Here is a 16,605-nt window from a genome sequence, read left to right on the forward strand (position 1 = left end):
TCCGCCGGCGGCTGCCGTTACGTGCGGGCGGCCGCGGCGGAGCGAGGCGGTTCCGGGGGGCCGGGCCCGCAGCTTCCTGCCGCCGAGCGCGGCAGTGCCCTCTTCGCCCCAGAGCGTACGCGCTCAATGCAGCCACCGCTGGGCTAAACGTGGCCGAGGGAGCGCCGGGCGGTGGCGGGAAAGGCGCCTGACGCTGCGGTTCGCCTCCTGCGTGCGGGTGGGGGCAGCGGGGCCCCGCCCGCCGCCTTGAGGCCCGTGTGGCGGCTCGGCCCCTTCCCCCGCTGCTGCTGAGGCGCTTCTGGGTCAAAGTCTCCCCGCAGGAAAGGAGGAGGCGAGCGGCAGGTGGGCGCAGGCGGGCTTTCCGCGGGTGGCCCGGCGGCAGCGCGGCACGGAGGCGGCCCCGGCGGCGCGGGGCAGAGGCGGGACGTGAGGTAGGCCGCTGCCGGTACCCCCGTGACAGCGGTGGTGTGCTGCCCACGGCGTGGCTCACCGAAACCGAGGTGACTCTGGCCGGCGGGTGAAAAACACCCTGTACCGCACAAGCAGCTCTCTTAGTTACTTTAATACTTTTTATGCTTGGGGAGTGGTGGGTGTCCGCATTTTGTCCTTTGTGGAAGGCTTCCTGGCTCACCGTAGTTTGTCATCCAGCCCTGAGAATGCTTACTGTGTTTCAACTGATAGGAAGTGATTTTAAAGCCTTTATTGTCCTTTTACTGTGGTTTTTTCATGCTAAGTACAGCACTTTAGAAATAGTTATTAAGTAGATACAAATTTCCTGTTTTTAATCTATTTATTTGTAAGTTTCAAAACATCCAACGTTTCCTATTGATTTCCTCTTTATAAGATATTAGAATTAATTACAATTTAAAATTGCATATGGGTTAAGTGGTTAAATCACTTGCATCTGCTAAACACCTTCCAGAAAGAGAACTATTTGGAAACTTCCTGCAGACTGTTTTAGCTAGAGATCCTGGTTCCCAGTCACTAGGATAGGGGGTGCGAGGTCCACTGCAGCACGGGAAGGGGAAAGGACGTGTTACCTGGGCTTGCAAGGAAATTATTTGAGTCTGAAGTTTTTATATTCTCTTCAGGTATCTGCTTCATCCTGTCTTCTGGCAGCTTAGCTTGCCAGTACTGTGGGGAGTAAATGTGAATTGATATTGTAACTATTTTTTCCATCGGATGGACATATGAAAAGAGAGGTACAGTAAGCAAGGCAAAAATACACTAATAAAAAGCCTTTGCTTAATGTTCTATAATACAGTACATGAAATCTTAAAATCAAGTTTAAATATATCAGTATTCTCTTAAAAGTATTTGTCTGATGCTGTCTTAGTTCTCTAAAACAGGATTAGGAAAAAAAAACTTCATTTGCAGCTAGGACTCTGAACATGGTCATACAAAAAGGTTAAAAATTTGTGCTGGTTTTCAAGCTGTACTTTACTATCATGTCATTAGAGGGGAAATGCTTTTTTCCTTTCTTTAAACTAGGTAGTTTGTATAGTTCAATAATTCTGATAACTCTGTATTGCGACTTCTGCTTAGGACCTGTTGGTGGAACAGTCAATCACTTCTGCTTTTGATTATTGTCACTGTATCTGATTTGCTCCATCTACATGCATCTCCATGGTGAAAGGGAACAGAAAAAGTATTTGTAATTAACTGGAAAATCTGTGGGGTAAAAAAATTGTCAAATGGTCTGGTAAATGTGGTACTTGAGACTTTGTGGAAGATTACTAGATTGTGATTTAACAGTGGCTTGACCTACCTTTGATCTGTATTTTAGCTTATTTAATACACATTATAAAATCTCATTAGAAGTCCCAGCTACTTCTAAAAGCATGTGGCTGCATACTAAGAGGGAAAACCCCAAAATACTTTTTATGGAGATTACATGGAATAAATAGTGTCACACAACTTTTCTCAGTGATAAAGTGGAATAAATTCTTTGTAAAGACAACTGTCGTATGGAACAAAGAGAAGCAATAAAAGCAATCTCTGAAAACAGACTATAAAGCAAAATGTTATTATAAAAGGTACTTAATACATAATATCTGGAAAATTTGTACGTTTTATTTTTGTATGGTTTCATTTTGCATAGGGAAGAAAACATTTCATATTATAACAGATCATAAATTAAAATGAATTCCTTTTAGCTTTCCTTGTATCTGCCCCAGTGTCAGCAACAGCAGTGTAGTACAGTATGTTGTATGACTTTTTATTCTCTGAAGCTGATTGTGCAGACATCAAAAGAAATCCAGCTATATCCAATTTTGTGGAATGATTTCAGTACCTTACATAGACTGCTCAAATAAGAAAGTGTTATGGTTTAACCCTAGCCAGCAACTAAGCACCACGCAGCTGCTCTCTCACTCCCCCCACCCCGATGGGGGAGAGAATCAGAAGAGTAAAAGTGAGGTTTTTTCTTTCTCACTAGACCTAGTGCGTGCTGCTGCCATCGCCTTGGTAATGTTACACTGACGGAGTCATGCCTATAGTTGAAGAGCATTCAAGTTTACGGGAAGTATGGTACGTTGATAATTTTTGTTGTTAATGATTATGTCTCCTAAAGCAAGACTTCTAGACTTTTCCGTGATCTCTAAGTTAAGAGAATTTGATGGGTCTTTTTGGTGTGCCACAGCATTTACTACCAGCGGTTTGTGTTCCACAGCTTGGAACCGATTTTGTAGGTTGTAGAATAGATAGCTGTTAGCACTGTGTACAAATTGGGGGATATATTAAGAAAACAAATTAATACTTACCAAATTTCAATAGATAAGGCTGTAGCTTCCACTATAATTTGGGGAATTAGGTTGCTTTTCTTTTGTGCAGTGGGTGATATCAGCTGATTGTATTGTGACTGATCAGTATCCTATATTACAAAGGTGGTCAATCTTCCTGACTAGAAGCCGTATACCAAAATCTTCATGTGTTTATAAGACATAGACCACATACTAAAGAGAGCAGAGTGGAAAGGAAACTCTGGGAGAGGCTCATAGACAGGGTACCATAGATAGGACTGCGGGATGGATGCATATGTACAGCCAGAGAAATCCAGTGATGCCAGCTCAGGAGCTCTTGCCATCTCACTTCCTTTTACCACCAATAATTGTGTTTTCTGGCAGTTCCTGGACCCCAGTTTGGGATTATGGAGTGGCCTACTGAGAGCAAGCCTCACTTGATGTAGTCATGCAGCGCCTGCACGTTAAAAAGCTTGGCTTTGCCTTCTCGGTAGTAGCATGATAGCACACATGCCTTTTAAAGGCAGGTTTCTAAATTTGAAAACTTACCAAGTGAGCTAACTTTTCTTAGTGCTTGTGAGCATGTCAGTGTTCATTGTTGGGAGCTTCTCTGAGAAGAATACAGGCTGTAGGTTCTTCTCAAGCTTACCTTACTCAGAACATTAAAAGGTAGAGACATTGATTTTTATCTAGTAGTTATGACTGTACTTAACTGCTTTAATTCTATCTCATTACAGGTACCTCAGAATTGAATTCTTCTTAATACAGTGACCCTACAGGATGAAAGAAAAATGATCTTCTGTTTTTCAAATACTTGAGTTTGTTCTTCGTATCAACGTGGTTTACTGTGAAAAGTGAAAGAAGAATCTTTCTGGACACTTTAAAGATAGCTGGTAGGCACAGCAAAATGCTTTGTTTGAGGCAGGTTTGCTTGTTTACACAGAGATATTACCAAGCTCGGACTCTGAGTAGTGATCTGCTTTTGAGCCAGATAAATAGCTGCACCCATGAAGATGAAGTGTTCAGCCTTGTTGGAAGAAACAAGTCCAGGCTTTCTGAAAAACATGTGGGAATTGCATTGAACATGCTGTGGCAATTGCAAAAGAAGAGGCCTCTTCTCTTAAGGACTACTGACTATATAAGAAATCACTCCCAGTTTCTTACCCTTTGCATTTTAGCAGAAAACAAGGTGGAACACATGGAAGATGAGGCCATAGTGGACACCCTATATAGTATTCTGAGGTAAGCAGCATTATGTGGAATTCCACATCTATACATTTTGTATTTGGTGGTAAAAAGAGATGGAATTTTGACTACAAAGCCATCTTATAAGGAGATTGGGAGACTGCCCTGTTCCAGCTTCCATACTCTGACTGTGTGAAACAGACAACTTAACGTCCTGTGCCTCAGTTTTTGAGGGGCAGGCAGAACTGATCTGTTTTGCACTCCCAGTAAATGGAGTTATGATTATTAATGCACAAATGTTTATGATCAGTTTGAGTGGAGGGAGCGACAGAAAAGTAAAACATTATGATAAATAATGAAAGGATATATGTCTTATTTCTTTATAACTTTTGAAGCAAACTTCAAACTATTATGTCTTTCTTCTGAAGGCTCAATGTTGAAGACCACAATTCTCTAGCAGAAGTGCTTGTTACAGAAGCATGGAAAAGATTAGAAAGGCAAGTACTGTACTATTATGCTTTGTGAAAGGTATAAGTTGCAAGTGTGATTTGGTTCACGTGAGGCTACACAGGGTTCTCAAAGAGTATTTATGAGATGTTTTAAACATCATGTGAGTATTTTAAATGTCAGTTGTATTTTTTAAGGTTTTGGAAATTATCTTTATACATGTGGAGGCTTTGAGTATTGACGTACACAAATGCTTGAGAGATTCAGATACTGCAACAACGGGGACTGACACTTAAGATTTTGGAATATATTGTCTATGTAGATTTATGTGTTTGAAGTAAATTGCAGGTTTTAATATTTATGGTTTTATCTTAGTGCTTGCTGTCTAGCTCTTAAATGGTTGTTAGAACCCTGCTCATCTCAATTTTAGTAAAGACCTTTTGTATTAAAACATCAACATTTTCCCTTTGTGCAGGTTGTTGTTGTTTTTTGTTGGGTTGTTTTGAATTTTTTTTTTTGATATTGTAATTTTCATCCTTTAATCTCAGGTTAATGGCAGAAGCTAGTATCAGTCTTGGCACCAGCATCATAGAATTGTCTCTCCCAGCTTACTACCTGGTGCATCTTGACAAGTAAATAAATTCAGTGTAGCTTGAACACAAAATGACATTCAGGTGGTAAATTGCTCACATTCATTTTAGCTATTTCACATCATTGCTTGAGAATGTAATCTTCATAGGTTTCTTATGCTGGTCTGGTTAAATGAAGAACTTCTGCTTTTTGTAGAGCTCCACGTGCACAACGTGCTTTAATATGAAATACCTAGGTGTTTTGGCGAAGTCCAAGGTATCACTGCAGGTGACCAAATAGAAAATGCTTAGATATTTTGTTTCCTTGTTTTGTAATTTGAATATAACCTTGTCTTTTATATAATTGTTGAAGTGGAGTTTTGGTTTTAGTTATTCACTAGAAATAAAAGGTAAATATTCTGTCTGTCTGTCTTTGTCTTGACAGCCTTAGTTTGCCAGCTCTGTCTAAATTTGCACTGTGCTTATACAAGCAACGCAGACATTGCAGTCCCGTAATTGGCAAAGTAGCTCATATTGTGGACATGAAACTGGATTCTATACAGGATATAAGGTAGGTGTCAGAATGAATTTGAGTAGCAGGAGAAGCAATATGTCGCAATTACTGGACGGCCTTTGTTGAACACTTTCCCTTTTTCTCAACTGGAGGTTGCCTTTCTTCAGTTTGGGATTTGTGGGAAAGAGGTGATTTGTATTCATGCATTGGTTTTCATGGACAGGTCTGCTTAGGTGAAGTCATTTTCCCAATGATTTTGTGAAGAATTTCTTTATAACCAATTTAAACAGTTAATATATAAAATTAATAATAAATTTAACAATAAATTTAAATAATTAAAATAAATTTATATAAATAATAAATAATTTAAATAAACTTAATAATAAATTTAAACACTTAATATATAAAACAGATACTGCTTTATCCTGATTCTAAATTTTACATGGACTTTTTTGAGAATTTAGAGGCTATTGACTCATCACCAGAAGATGTTTTTCTTCCTTGACATTGATAGTTTCACTAGTATGATATGAATTTAGTTTACTGTTGTGAATAGCAATAAGGAGTCTTAAAGTAATGTTATTTTTATTTATCTTCAGAGCATTTTTTTTTGTCAAGTTGAATTAATCAGTTCTCTTGCTAGCATGTCTAGTGCATTAACCTAATATTAAAATTACTTAAACCTGGCCCTAGTCAAAGAAGTCCAAGCTTCTTTTTCTTGCCTCTGTTCCCCCTGGGCCATTATAGCAAAGGCAGCTCTTCCTTTTTTCTGCTTTATACAGCACCAGCAGTCCCAACACTTGTTTTTGTGGATGTGAGGAGCCTGCTTATGACACTCTTTGAATGGGGCTGCATTTCTTTACAGAAATGACTCTCCCTGTGGTCATAAGTTTTATTCCCTTAGGAAGGGATTCTTTCTTTAGGAGTGACAAAGACTCTTTTCCCCATTCTGTCACTTGAGAATAGTTTGGGTTTCTTTAGTTTCCATTGAACGTTCAAAATCTTTTTGCAAATTTGAATCAGGCAAGTCAGGGTCTTGCCTTAGGCAAACGCTTTCATTGCATACAACTTTATAGGGGATGGTTGAAAAAGCCCAACCGTTCCAGAAATTCACTGAAAGCAGAATTTTGACTTTAGTAGGAGAAATGGTTTTTGCTCATCTGTTTTTTTTTGTGTTAGATTTAAAATTCCTTTTTATGCAGAAGCCAGTAACACCCTGACTAATGTTCCTTTCTTTGTGCAGTTTATTTTAGAAATCTAAAATTTATTACTTATCATGTTCAATGTGTAAGTGTAAAATCTTTTGAATTTTTTAGGGTCTTGTCAGTTTTGATGATCAGCATATCTGATGTTATCTCACAGAGTTTTCGAGATCGATTACTACACAAGGCTGGACAGCTCTTGGAAGAAAAGGATGAAGTCCACTTCAACTATGCCAAAAGAGTACTACAGTTTCTTCAAAATGTTAAACTGAGATATCATCCATTGCTAGAAAAATGCAACAAGATTTTCCTTAAAAGTGCCTCCCGTCTTGATATACACAGTATTAGTCTTATTTTTGGACTGTATGAGCAGCTGGGTTTTGACAATGCTGAATTCCGCTTGGTTGCTAAACAGCTGCTGTCTGAAACTATAGCTGATTATTATGATCCTGAAACCTTCGCAAAATTATTTTTTAGCCTTGGGCCTATGGCAGGATCCAAGATAAGAGAAAGGTAAGTTTGTTAACAATTTTGTCTTATTTATGATATACACGTAGTCTTGCACAGAAATTAAATATGTACCAGTGGTTGGAGGAATTTCTGAGCCCATCTGTGAGCTGAGCATTAGGTTTCCTAGTTGTAACTTTGTAGCAATGTATTATTTCATTGTGGAAACACTGTCATACCAGTTTGTCTTAAAACAGTTGCATAGAAAGCCGGATCCAATAATCAAAGGGTATGTGAGTGCTGTTATGCAAGGCCATCTTGTAGCTCTGTCTCTTAGACCACAGCCTTCCTTTCACAGTGGATGGTAGTGAAAAACTTTCTGTCTTTCCTCTGAGAAATACATGCAGTGGTATGTATTGCTTTTTCCTTTTTAAGACTGGCAATAGCTGAAACAGCTTGAGTCTTGTCCTATCCCAGTTTGTTGTACATCCTATTCTATATGAAAGGTCATCAGCAGGGAACGCTTCGGCATTTCTTTAGCAATTAGAGCATAGTATTGTGTGGCAGATTTTTCTCTGCCTGTTTTTCTTGTGCTACAGAATCCTATTTGGGGGTGGTATTAGTCATGGGTCTCTCAAAGTCTGCGGTTTTAGGCAGAATTTGCTGTATTAATTACAATTAGCCATATTTTCAGACTTTTCATGAATGTTTGCCTCTATTCAGAGAACTGGATATACTGCAAGCCTGTGTTGGTTTTGCCATAGCTGACAGTTCCAAAAGCTTTTCCTAGATTAAAAAAAAAAAAAAAAATTATTTTTGGTAAAAATCAGTGTGAGGTAGAAAAAATCATTGGCTTTATATGCCCCAGAACCAGTTCAATGCATGTTTGAGTCTGTTATCTGTAGCTTGCTGATTGATCGTGAATTGTTTAGTGTCTTAGAGTACCTTCCTTACTTCTTGTCTACTTTCAGAATTGCTGGACTCGCTGGTTTCTAGCATCAGAGCAATATGTACTGATTGAACACACTCACATCTCTCAATTTGTGTCATACAGATCAACTGCCTAGAAGAAGGGCCCACAGAACAAAGGTCTCTAGTTTGGGGGAATTTGTTTTCCTGTATTTCCTGAAGTAGTCTCTTGGTTCTTTCCCTCCTAGACAAAGAAAATGGCTGTAATATTTGCTGGAGATTTTAGACTGTTTTTCTTTGGAAAATACATCTTTTCTTTTCCTCTTTAGGTTGCTATTAACTGGAGTGCAGATGGCAGAAGAATTCAGCAGTCAGCAAGTGTTGGTAATACTGAAGACGATGCAGAAAATGAAATGCAGAAATTCTCATCTACTCAAAAAGTAATTTTTTTGATACTACTAAGAAGTTGTATTCTCTAGGTAAACTACTTCCATGTAGTATGGAAAACTATATAATATCCAGTAAGTTGGGAGTGGAGAGTGTGTCACTTGCACACAAATGCATATACAGTATATATAATTAGCTATTACAGATTTTAGAATATCACAGCTTGACCCGGAAGTAATTGAGGCAATTTAGCAATTTCATAGAAGGGCATTTCAACCCTACCAAGTTAATGTAATATAATTTTTGGCTTATTTACAAATATGTGATCCTATTTGAGTAAACTTAGCCTCTCTCAATTACTGTAAACTGGTAAGACAAATGAGAATATAGTAAGTTGCAGAGAATGTGTCCTATCTAGGAGATCCTGTTCCTGATGTGAATTGTTTCTTCACAAGTCATCGTGCCCTACTTGAAACTATTAAATCTTGCATCTTTAAGAACCTGGGCCAGATTTTCTGCGGTTGTAAACTGAACGTTGGTTATAGGGAGAGGTAATATCTTTTATACAAGGAAGGGAAAAGCAGTTGAGGTTTTGGGCGCAGATGATGTAGCATCAGATATGTCACAGATGCAGCAGAGTTAAATGCAGGTTGTGAGCAAGAACTGGATTGAATGTCGTTGTATGAACCAAATAGATCCTTGGAAGAAAAAGGATAAGTAGTACTGTGGAACGGAGTGGTATTAAAGGGAAGACCAGGTGAATTCATGTTTTTCTCCTTGAATCTCACTGTCTAAAGAAGTTCTTAAGGCATTTTCTTTCCCTACAAATCTAGCCCCCTCTTGCAGCTTTAGACCAACATAGCTGTAGCAACCACTATTATATAAGTGAGTACAGTGGTGCTGAAGCTGTTCTAGTTTATCCCGTTCTTGGTCTACTCTAAGTGTAACTGATTGTAAAATCTGCAACAGAAATTATTAGAGTGAAGTAGCTGTTTTGCTGTGATGAGGCCTTTAATTTTGCAATTCACTAAGTGGAGAGAGGCTGCTGTGTCTTAGTGGAACACTGTCAAAACTGGGGTGGAGAGGAGTGCATTGTGTGCAACCCTCCACCTAGGTGCTGTGCCCCATGGGACACCCCTTCTTCATGTGGGATGTTGGGTTTTGCAGTATCTTCTGTATTAGCATAATACCATGTCATCTTTTTCTCTTTGTATTCAGAATGGCTTCTGTTCTGCACAAACACTTGGATAGCTATCATGTATTACAGTTGGTAAAGTTAACGCAGTACTTGGTGGCGTTGCGTTGCCACAATCTGGAGCTGTTTGCCAAACTAAAAATGTTGCTATTTGGGTAAGTGTATAGTCTTGGAAATGTAGCTATTTAAGTATTAAACAGTTGTCTACTCAATATTTTAAATAACAAGCTAAGATGTTAAATTGTTTTGTTTTCATAAAATATGAAGAAGTAATGAGCTGTTAAAAGTATTTGATTCTATTAAACATGTAAATCAGAGGATAGGAAGTGGCTGTTTTCTTGACTATAGACCCAATAGTATCTGCTAATAGATATGATCTGTTTTGAAATTAGATTTTTTTGTCCCTTGGCCTCTGCAATATAATGACATCGAACAGGAAATTTTGATTGGTACTTTATAGGGAGGGTAGGTATTAATGTCGTCTTTGATGTTTAAAGGAACAAGTAATGAAAAATGTACATTAAGAATGCCATGCTTGGGACAAGTGAAAGTGTGAGGCAGAAGTACTCTTCTTTTGATTGAAGAACTGTCTAGTTAGTTCTCAGGCTTGTACAGTTGCAACATAGAAAGAGAAACCATTTCTGGAATTGTGGGAGAAGAGGTCTGCTACTGCTGCTTCCATTGCTCAGCCTCTGTGGGAATGCAGTACCCTGGCTGTACGTTTTTTGTGGATGATGCCTTCCTCTTCCTCAGGCAGCTCAGAACCCGATGCTCCCTGGGACAGAAATCACAGAAATTATCCATGCCCAGCAACCCACAGACTGCATTAACAAAGGTGGACCTTCTGCCCTTACTTAAGGACTTCTGTGTTTATCAGTAACACTTGAAGCCTCACCAGCTGACTGAGATGCTCCCTGTCTTCTTCCCTTTTTCAACTTTGAATATATTAGAAGGAAGAAGTTAATTTCAATGAAAAAAGATGGTAGTCAGTAACTGTGTGAATTTCTACCATGTCATTAATGTTCTAGTTATTTTATATTTGATGTGCAGCTTTTGACTTTTAAAATAGAATTTTCATGCATGTAACTTATTTGTTTTTTTTTTTAAACATTTGCACTTTGTCAGTACTGATAGTCTGTTTTTATTTCTGTCTCTCTTCCAGCTTTTTAAAATCTAGTGTCATACCTTCTGATACCGCTGCAATAATTCGTGTTCTGGCCATGCTTCCTTCCTTTCAAGTGGAAGAAATCATTATAAACAAGGCAGCAGCAGCTCTGCCTCAATGCAGGCTCCATCATTTGAATTGCATTGCTACAGCTCTTGTCAAATGGAATCATTATGACCAGTTGAACTGGCAAAACAGTTCTGAGCTATGTATAAAGCTTCTGCAAAAACTAAATGACTCTGGATTTCAGAGGCTTCAGAAAGCCAACAACTTAAATCTCCTGTTGGAAGAACTTACACGTGTCAATGGAGAGTGGTTTGAAGAAGTCCTCAGTGAGGAAACTATGGCCATGTGTCAACGCTTGATAAACCAAATAACAGGGGCAAATGTATTACAGTTGTCTTTTTTTCTCATAAAAACAAACCACCGTTGTCCTTCATTACTTGACAGAATAGCTTCTGTGACTGTTGAAAATATAGGCAAGGTATTGCAGTTTTTCTTTCTATCGACTGTGTAAGTTATTCGGTAAGAAAGGACAGGTTAGTAGTTAATGTGTTTCAGAGCACAATCCATACTGTGTTTCTAAGAGTTTTCTTCAGTGTACCTGATTTGGAGCTCATCTTTTTCTATGGTCACTCAAAGCTGTTTTGCTTCCATGTATATTATTTTGCACTTACTTCTCTTTATTTTTCCTTTCTTATTTTATTGTTCAGTCAGTTAGTGTTAGGTCAACCATAATCCTTTGCATTCAGCTTTACATTTGACCATCTAAAATAAGTTGGTTTTTTTTTAACTTCTTTACAAATAGCCACATCACACAGTGTATATTTTTACATTACTCATTCTTGTGGGGATTTCCCCGATAGCCTGTCTTTTTGGTCAAAATTACTGTGTTTTCTTGCTGTTTTTGGTTTTTTTTTTTCCCCCATCCTTCTCAATCTGGTATTTATATAGGCCTTTGATTTTATTCTATGACAGTTCAGTTTCTTTAAGAGCATTTAATGGGAAACTTTTTTAAAAGCTGCTTAAAGTCTAAGTATACAGGAACAGCTGGATCGTCTACATGAAATAGATTTTAAGTTTTAGCCATAGCTGCAATTTTAATGATTTCTGCATTTTATTGTTTTAATATTTTTCTCCAGGAAAAGTTGACAAAAAAAAATTTAGAAAATAGCTCACCTAGTCTTAAATCTCCCAATTCTGAATGAATTATAAACCCCTTTTTTACTGTAAAGCAATATTAGGATATTTTGCAGTGGCTTAATTTAGGATGTCTTTTTTCCAGATCCACCCCTTTGAAATCTATTTTATTCTCTTCCTTTTCTCTGCTCTGAATTATGACCCTCCTGCCAATGAAGAGTTCTTTGAGAGATGTATCCAACATCTTACTTCTAACTTGAGTAAGTGCATTAGACAAAGATATTCTGTCACCAAATAAATGAGTATCATTGGAAAATATTATTTGTACTGAATGGGAATAGAATGGCATTTTTTTTAAGCAAAGAAAAAAGTGTGTCTGTATGTTACTACTAATACTCTGCCTACTGGGGTTGAACCATAACAAAGATTTGATGTTGGGCTTTCTAGCTTCATTTCACCCTTTCAAAATTACTGTGGACTAGCAAGAGACTAGCAAGGTATCTTGAGCGTAGTAAAAAGCAAGTGAAAATTCTAATTAATTCTCTGTGCTGTTGGATAGAATTGTTGTGGCGTTCCCCAAGGAATCATCATTTGGGGACAGGATGTGTTTTATGATTTATCACAAAGAAACGGCTAAGTTGTAGAGGAAATTTGTAGAGCCTTTTTTTTTTTTTTTGATTGATTGATGATACAACCTCACAGAACTGTGAAAATTTGCTGTCTAGTGAAATAGTGTAAAGTTACCTTTTTTTAAGACTAACTAGTTTCCTCCTGCAAAGACCTGGCAAGAGTTACCTTACGCCTTGGTGCAGTTAGCAGAGGTAGTCCTTAATCTGTCTGTGTGTTCATTTAGTACATTAAGAGAGAAACATGGATGATTTGGGAGGTCAGGGGAGGGCATTGCAAATCCTTTCAACTTCATGTCATGTGTTAATATGGATTTCTGTCTGGTTTTTAAAGGTTGTTTTGAAACTCACCACTTGGTGCTGCTTGGTCATGTTTTGGCAGTGGCTGGGTATTTTCCTCCAGTTCTGATAACGAGGATATTTAATGTTTCTTTCCTAAGCAAATTGGATGCTCAACTTGAAGGTAGATATCTAGCTCTCTGGTGAATTTGATTACGTAGCATTTGGCATAAAATGGAATTATGGGCCTATATATGACTTAAGAAGTAGAATTACTCTTTAAACGATTCAGTTTTCTGGAAAGACCCCTCTATATAATCTAGTCATTATTTGAGTGCTAAAAGGGAAGGAATAAACAAAAATTTGTGCTTTGTTTTAAAAGTACAGACTTGTATTACAGATGAGAGAAGCTCATTTAAAACAAATCTTATAGTCAACTTATTGCACTCAGTATTTAATAATTCTTCAATTTTACTGGAAATAAAATCACCTGAGTGTGGTATTTATTACTAGAAATAGGCACAAAGCTCAAGAAATAATGTGGAATTCTTGTCTGCAAGAAATGAGTTCCTACCAGTCTCTTCTCTCTAAATAAGAGACCGTGTGTTTGTCTGACTGTTTCCTTCCTCTCTACCTGTATGTTGTTCGCTATCAATGTACTGTTGCCATTTTGCCTTCAGCCGCTTCATTAAAAGTTAAATGATAGAAGAGAGTTTAAATTGCTTCTTTCTTCTGTCTTGCTGTTGTTCTTAATGTTAAGCAAAACTTTTATTTTTCATTTTTTCCTCAGGGATTTTGAGAACTTTCTAAGCATTAATTTTATAAATGCCATAGTATACAGATCTTTGCATCTCTAGTAAAGAATTCAGAGGTATCCATTTAGTTCAATGTGTTGGACTTTCAACATTTCACTTCACACCTTTTTATTTTGTTTAACTCAGTCCTGCCTGATACCCTAAAGCGGAGGGTCCGCTCGAACCTCATGAAATTGAACAGAGCAGTCTGTCTCGAATGCCCGGAGTTTCACATCCCTTGGTTTCACGAGCGCTACTGCCAACGTGCCTTTCGTAACAGTAAGTAATTTTGGAGAGGAAAAGCTGCCCTTGTTACTAGTATTTTCAACAGTCTGCTAGACGCTTTTTCTAAAACTGTCATGTTGACACTAGCACACAATAGAAGCTCAGAAAGGCGCACGCCTCTATCTGCTGAGGATGTGTTCTTGAAAAGTGCAACTGCTTAATAGTGCGACAGATAGCAAAGCAGTTTTCCCCGTGAGAATTAATGTAATAGAGATGGGATATTTCTTCATAAGAAATAAATTTAAATACACAGAAACAGTGTATATGGCACGGAGGATGGAGAGGCAGGAAGAGGATCATTAGGATTGCCTGCTGGAGGATATGGGTCACTTTGATCCCTGCTTCACTTACAAGACTGAAGATTTGACTTAAATTTTTCAAGGTGAACATTTTTGCTGCCTCCTTTTGAACTCACTGCTGTCATCTTCCTCAGAAGAATCGAGGTCCATCCAGGATGAGAGGTGGAGAAACAGGCTAGTCATCAAGTGTAGCAGCTGAGATCTTTCAGAATAGTGATCGGATCAGAAAATCCAGCTAATGCAAACTCAGTATCTCCACCACTAATTCTCATGGGGGAGATCTGCTTTGCTATCTAACAAACCCAACTGCTTTATTTCTGAAACTGGAGATATTTAATGGAGCAAAGTATTAAACAATCTGCAGCAGAGCAGACAGAGAAGTGACAGATACTGTGGTGTGCCTGTAATAGATGCAAAATAAGTAAATACTTATTTAAGTGACTAAGCATGATTAAAAGCAAACAAAATCCAACAGATGAAACCTGAAACTAAAGTGTTTGTAGTATGTGAATGGGAAAAATCCTGGGATGGAAAGTCTGGGTATGAAATTCATGCTTAATAGGCACCTGCCACTTTCCACGCAAAAGATGATCACACAGTCTCTGAATTATGATGGAATAACACCAGGGATCTGTGGGAAAGCTTTAATTCAGTAGGCTGGCTGTCAAAAATGCAGTGTCACAAAGTGCTATTTTCAAAACTTTGGCTGTGGAAGTTTTGATGTATGAATTCTTTATTTTGTCTTTGTAGGCAGTAGCCGAATAAATCCATTGCGACAGCATGTTCACAGAATGCTGACAGAGATCTTAGGAGGGAGCCATTATGCAAGAATATCTGTTCTCACACCATACTACTATGAAATAGGTAAGAAGTTAATCCTCTAACGATTGTTAAGGAGACCTCTGATATCACTATTATTGCCAAGATTAGGAAGCCCCTCGGCATGTGGCCACAAGGTACTGCAAAGAAGAAATTGCTTTGTAAAATACAGTTTCTAGAAAGTTCTGCGTAATATAAATAATTTTGGGTATCTCTAATTATGGTTATCACTTAGTTTTTCTAGAAGTAAACACTGTACAGATCAAATTATTTCACTTTTTTTTGGTCAGTAAACAGGTTTGTTGTGTTTTCTCGCAGATTTTGAGTGCATTCTGGATGAAAATAAAAAGCCTCTTTCCTATATGGCTCAGAGTATACCTTTGGATGATGTGGAGAGAACACACTTGAGACATGACATCAAGGATGAAGGGAGAAAGGCTCTGCCACCAGGAGCTGAGAGGTTAGAACATTGAATTCTTGCACATTAGCTTTTCAAAGCTTCCAAGTTTAAATCAAGTTTAGACCAGGTTTTTGATGCTTGTGTCCTAAACAGTTGTTGCAACCCCTAGCCTGTTTATTTTTCTGTTCCTTTTTCCAAAGCTTTATGAGGTTTAACCTTCCTAGGTGTGGTGGGTTGACCCCAGCCGGCAACTAAGCTCCCACCCGGTTGCTCGCTCACTCCCCTGCAGTGTGATGGGGGAGAGAATCTGGAGGGCAAAAACGAGGAAAAAAAACCTCCTGGGTTGCAATTAGGACAGTTTAATAAGTGAAGAGAAGAAAGAAGGGGAAAAAAAAAACAAAAAAACACAAACAAAAAGGGAAAAGAAAACAATTGATGCAAATGCAGTCACTCACCACCAGCAGACCAATGCCAGAGCAATGGCTACTTTGGAAAAACTCGGCCCCATTTTATTGCTGGGCATGATGTTACATGGTTTGGAATATCGCTTTGGCCAGTTGAGATTCCAGCTGTGTCTCCTCCCAACCTCTTCCCAACACCAGCCTATACACTGTGGGTGCAGAGTGAGAAACAGGGAAGGCCTTGATGCTGTGCAAGCACTCTTCAGCAATAGCTAAAATGTTGGCATGTTACCAACGCTGTTTTGGTCACGGATCCAAACCACAGCACCATACGGGCTGCTGTGAAGAAAAGTAACTCCATCCCAGCCAGACCCAGTACACTAGGGCAGACAGGGCATTCTTGAAATGTGGTTCATGAGATTGGAATACTGTTTTCCTCCCACCTCTTCAACTGTAAGCCTTGAAAATGCTGGTTAGCTGTTTTTGCCATTTGAACAAAAACAGATGCAGGGAGGAAATGCTTTTTCTCAATCATATGAAGTTCAAGTATCTCTAGGTAAATATGAGGAAAATGTTTTATCTAGTTTCGGGGAGTTGTTTAATTTTCTTTTTCTATGAATTGTCAGGTTTATCTAGTAATAGTCTTGCTGCAACTATCGATACTGAGCTAGAAATACCACTTCTTGCTATTCAGGTAGGACCTGAAAGTAGAATCATAGAATTGGTTAGGTTGGAAAAGACCTTTAAGATCATCAAGTCCAACTATTAACCTAGCACTGCCAAGTCCACCACTAAAACCAC

The 16,605-nt window shown here is 38.5% G+C and overlaps 1 protein-coding gene across 11 annotated transcripts in view; it reads left to right on the forward strand.

Moving 5' to 3' along the window:
• Positions 1 to 16,605, forward strand: part of FASTKD1 (FASTK mitochondrial RNA regulator 1) — a 22,734-nt gene continuing 6,129 nt past the window's right edge. For 6 of the 11 annotated variants that reach the window (XR_015698783.1, XR_015698784.1, XM_087731789.1 and 3 more), the window contains exons 1-14: positions 1 to 431; positions 2,438 to 2,529; positions 3,479 to 3,983; positions 4,355 to 4,423; positions 5,388 to 5,513; positions 6,773 to 7,171; positions 8,344 to 8,454; positions 9,620 to 9,751; positions 10,759 to 11,245; positions 12,047 to 12,161; positions 12,862 to 12,990; positions 13,748 to 13,879; positions 14,935 to 15,048; positions 15,322 to 15,463. Coding sequence is in view for 9 of the 11 variants with exons in the window: in XM_087731789.1 (XP_087587915.1) it covers positions 3,649 to 3,983; positions 4,355 to 4,423; positions 5,388 to 5,513; positions 6,773 to 7,171; positions 8,344 to 8,454; positions 9,620 to 9,751; positions 10,759 to 11,245; positions 12,047 to 12,161; positions 12,862 to 12,990; positions 13,748 to 13,879; positions 14,935 to 15,048; positions 15,322 to 15,463 (2,291 nt within the window). In the remaining 2 variants the exon portion in view is untranslated. Of the gene's footprint in view, positions 432 to 1,091; positions 1,203 to 2,437; positions 2,530 to 3,478; positions 3,984 to 4,354; positions 4,424 to 5,387; positions 5,514 to 6,772; positions 7,172 to 8,343; positions 8,455 to 9,619; positions 9,752 to 10,758; positions 11,246 to 12,046; positions 12,162 to 12,861; positions 12,991 to 13,747; positions 13,880 to 14,934; positions 15,049 to 15,321; positions 15,464 to 16,605 lie in introns of all 11 variants that reach the window. The other 5 variants (XM_087731784.1, XM_087731792.1, XM_087731790.1 and 2 more) reach the window with 5 other exon arrangements.

The sequence above is a fragment of the Nipponia nippon genome, unplaced genomic scaffold (assembly GCF_047370975.1).
Source record: "Nipponia nippon isolate SJK-2023a ecotype South Korea unplaced genomic scaffold, ASM4737097v1 scaffold_5, whole genome shotgun sequence".
NCBI classification, from domain to species: Eukaryota; Metazoa; Chordata; class Aves; order Pelecaniformes; family Threskiornithidae; genus Nipponia; species Nipponia nippon.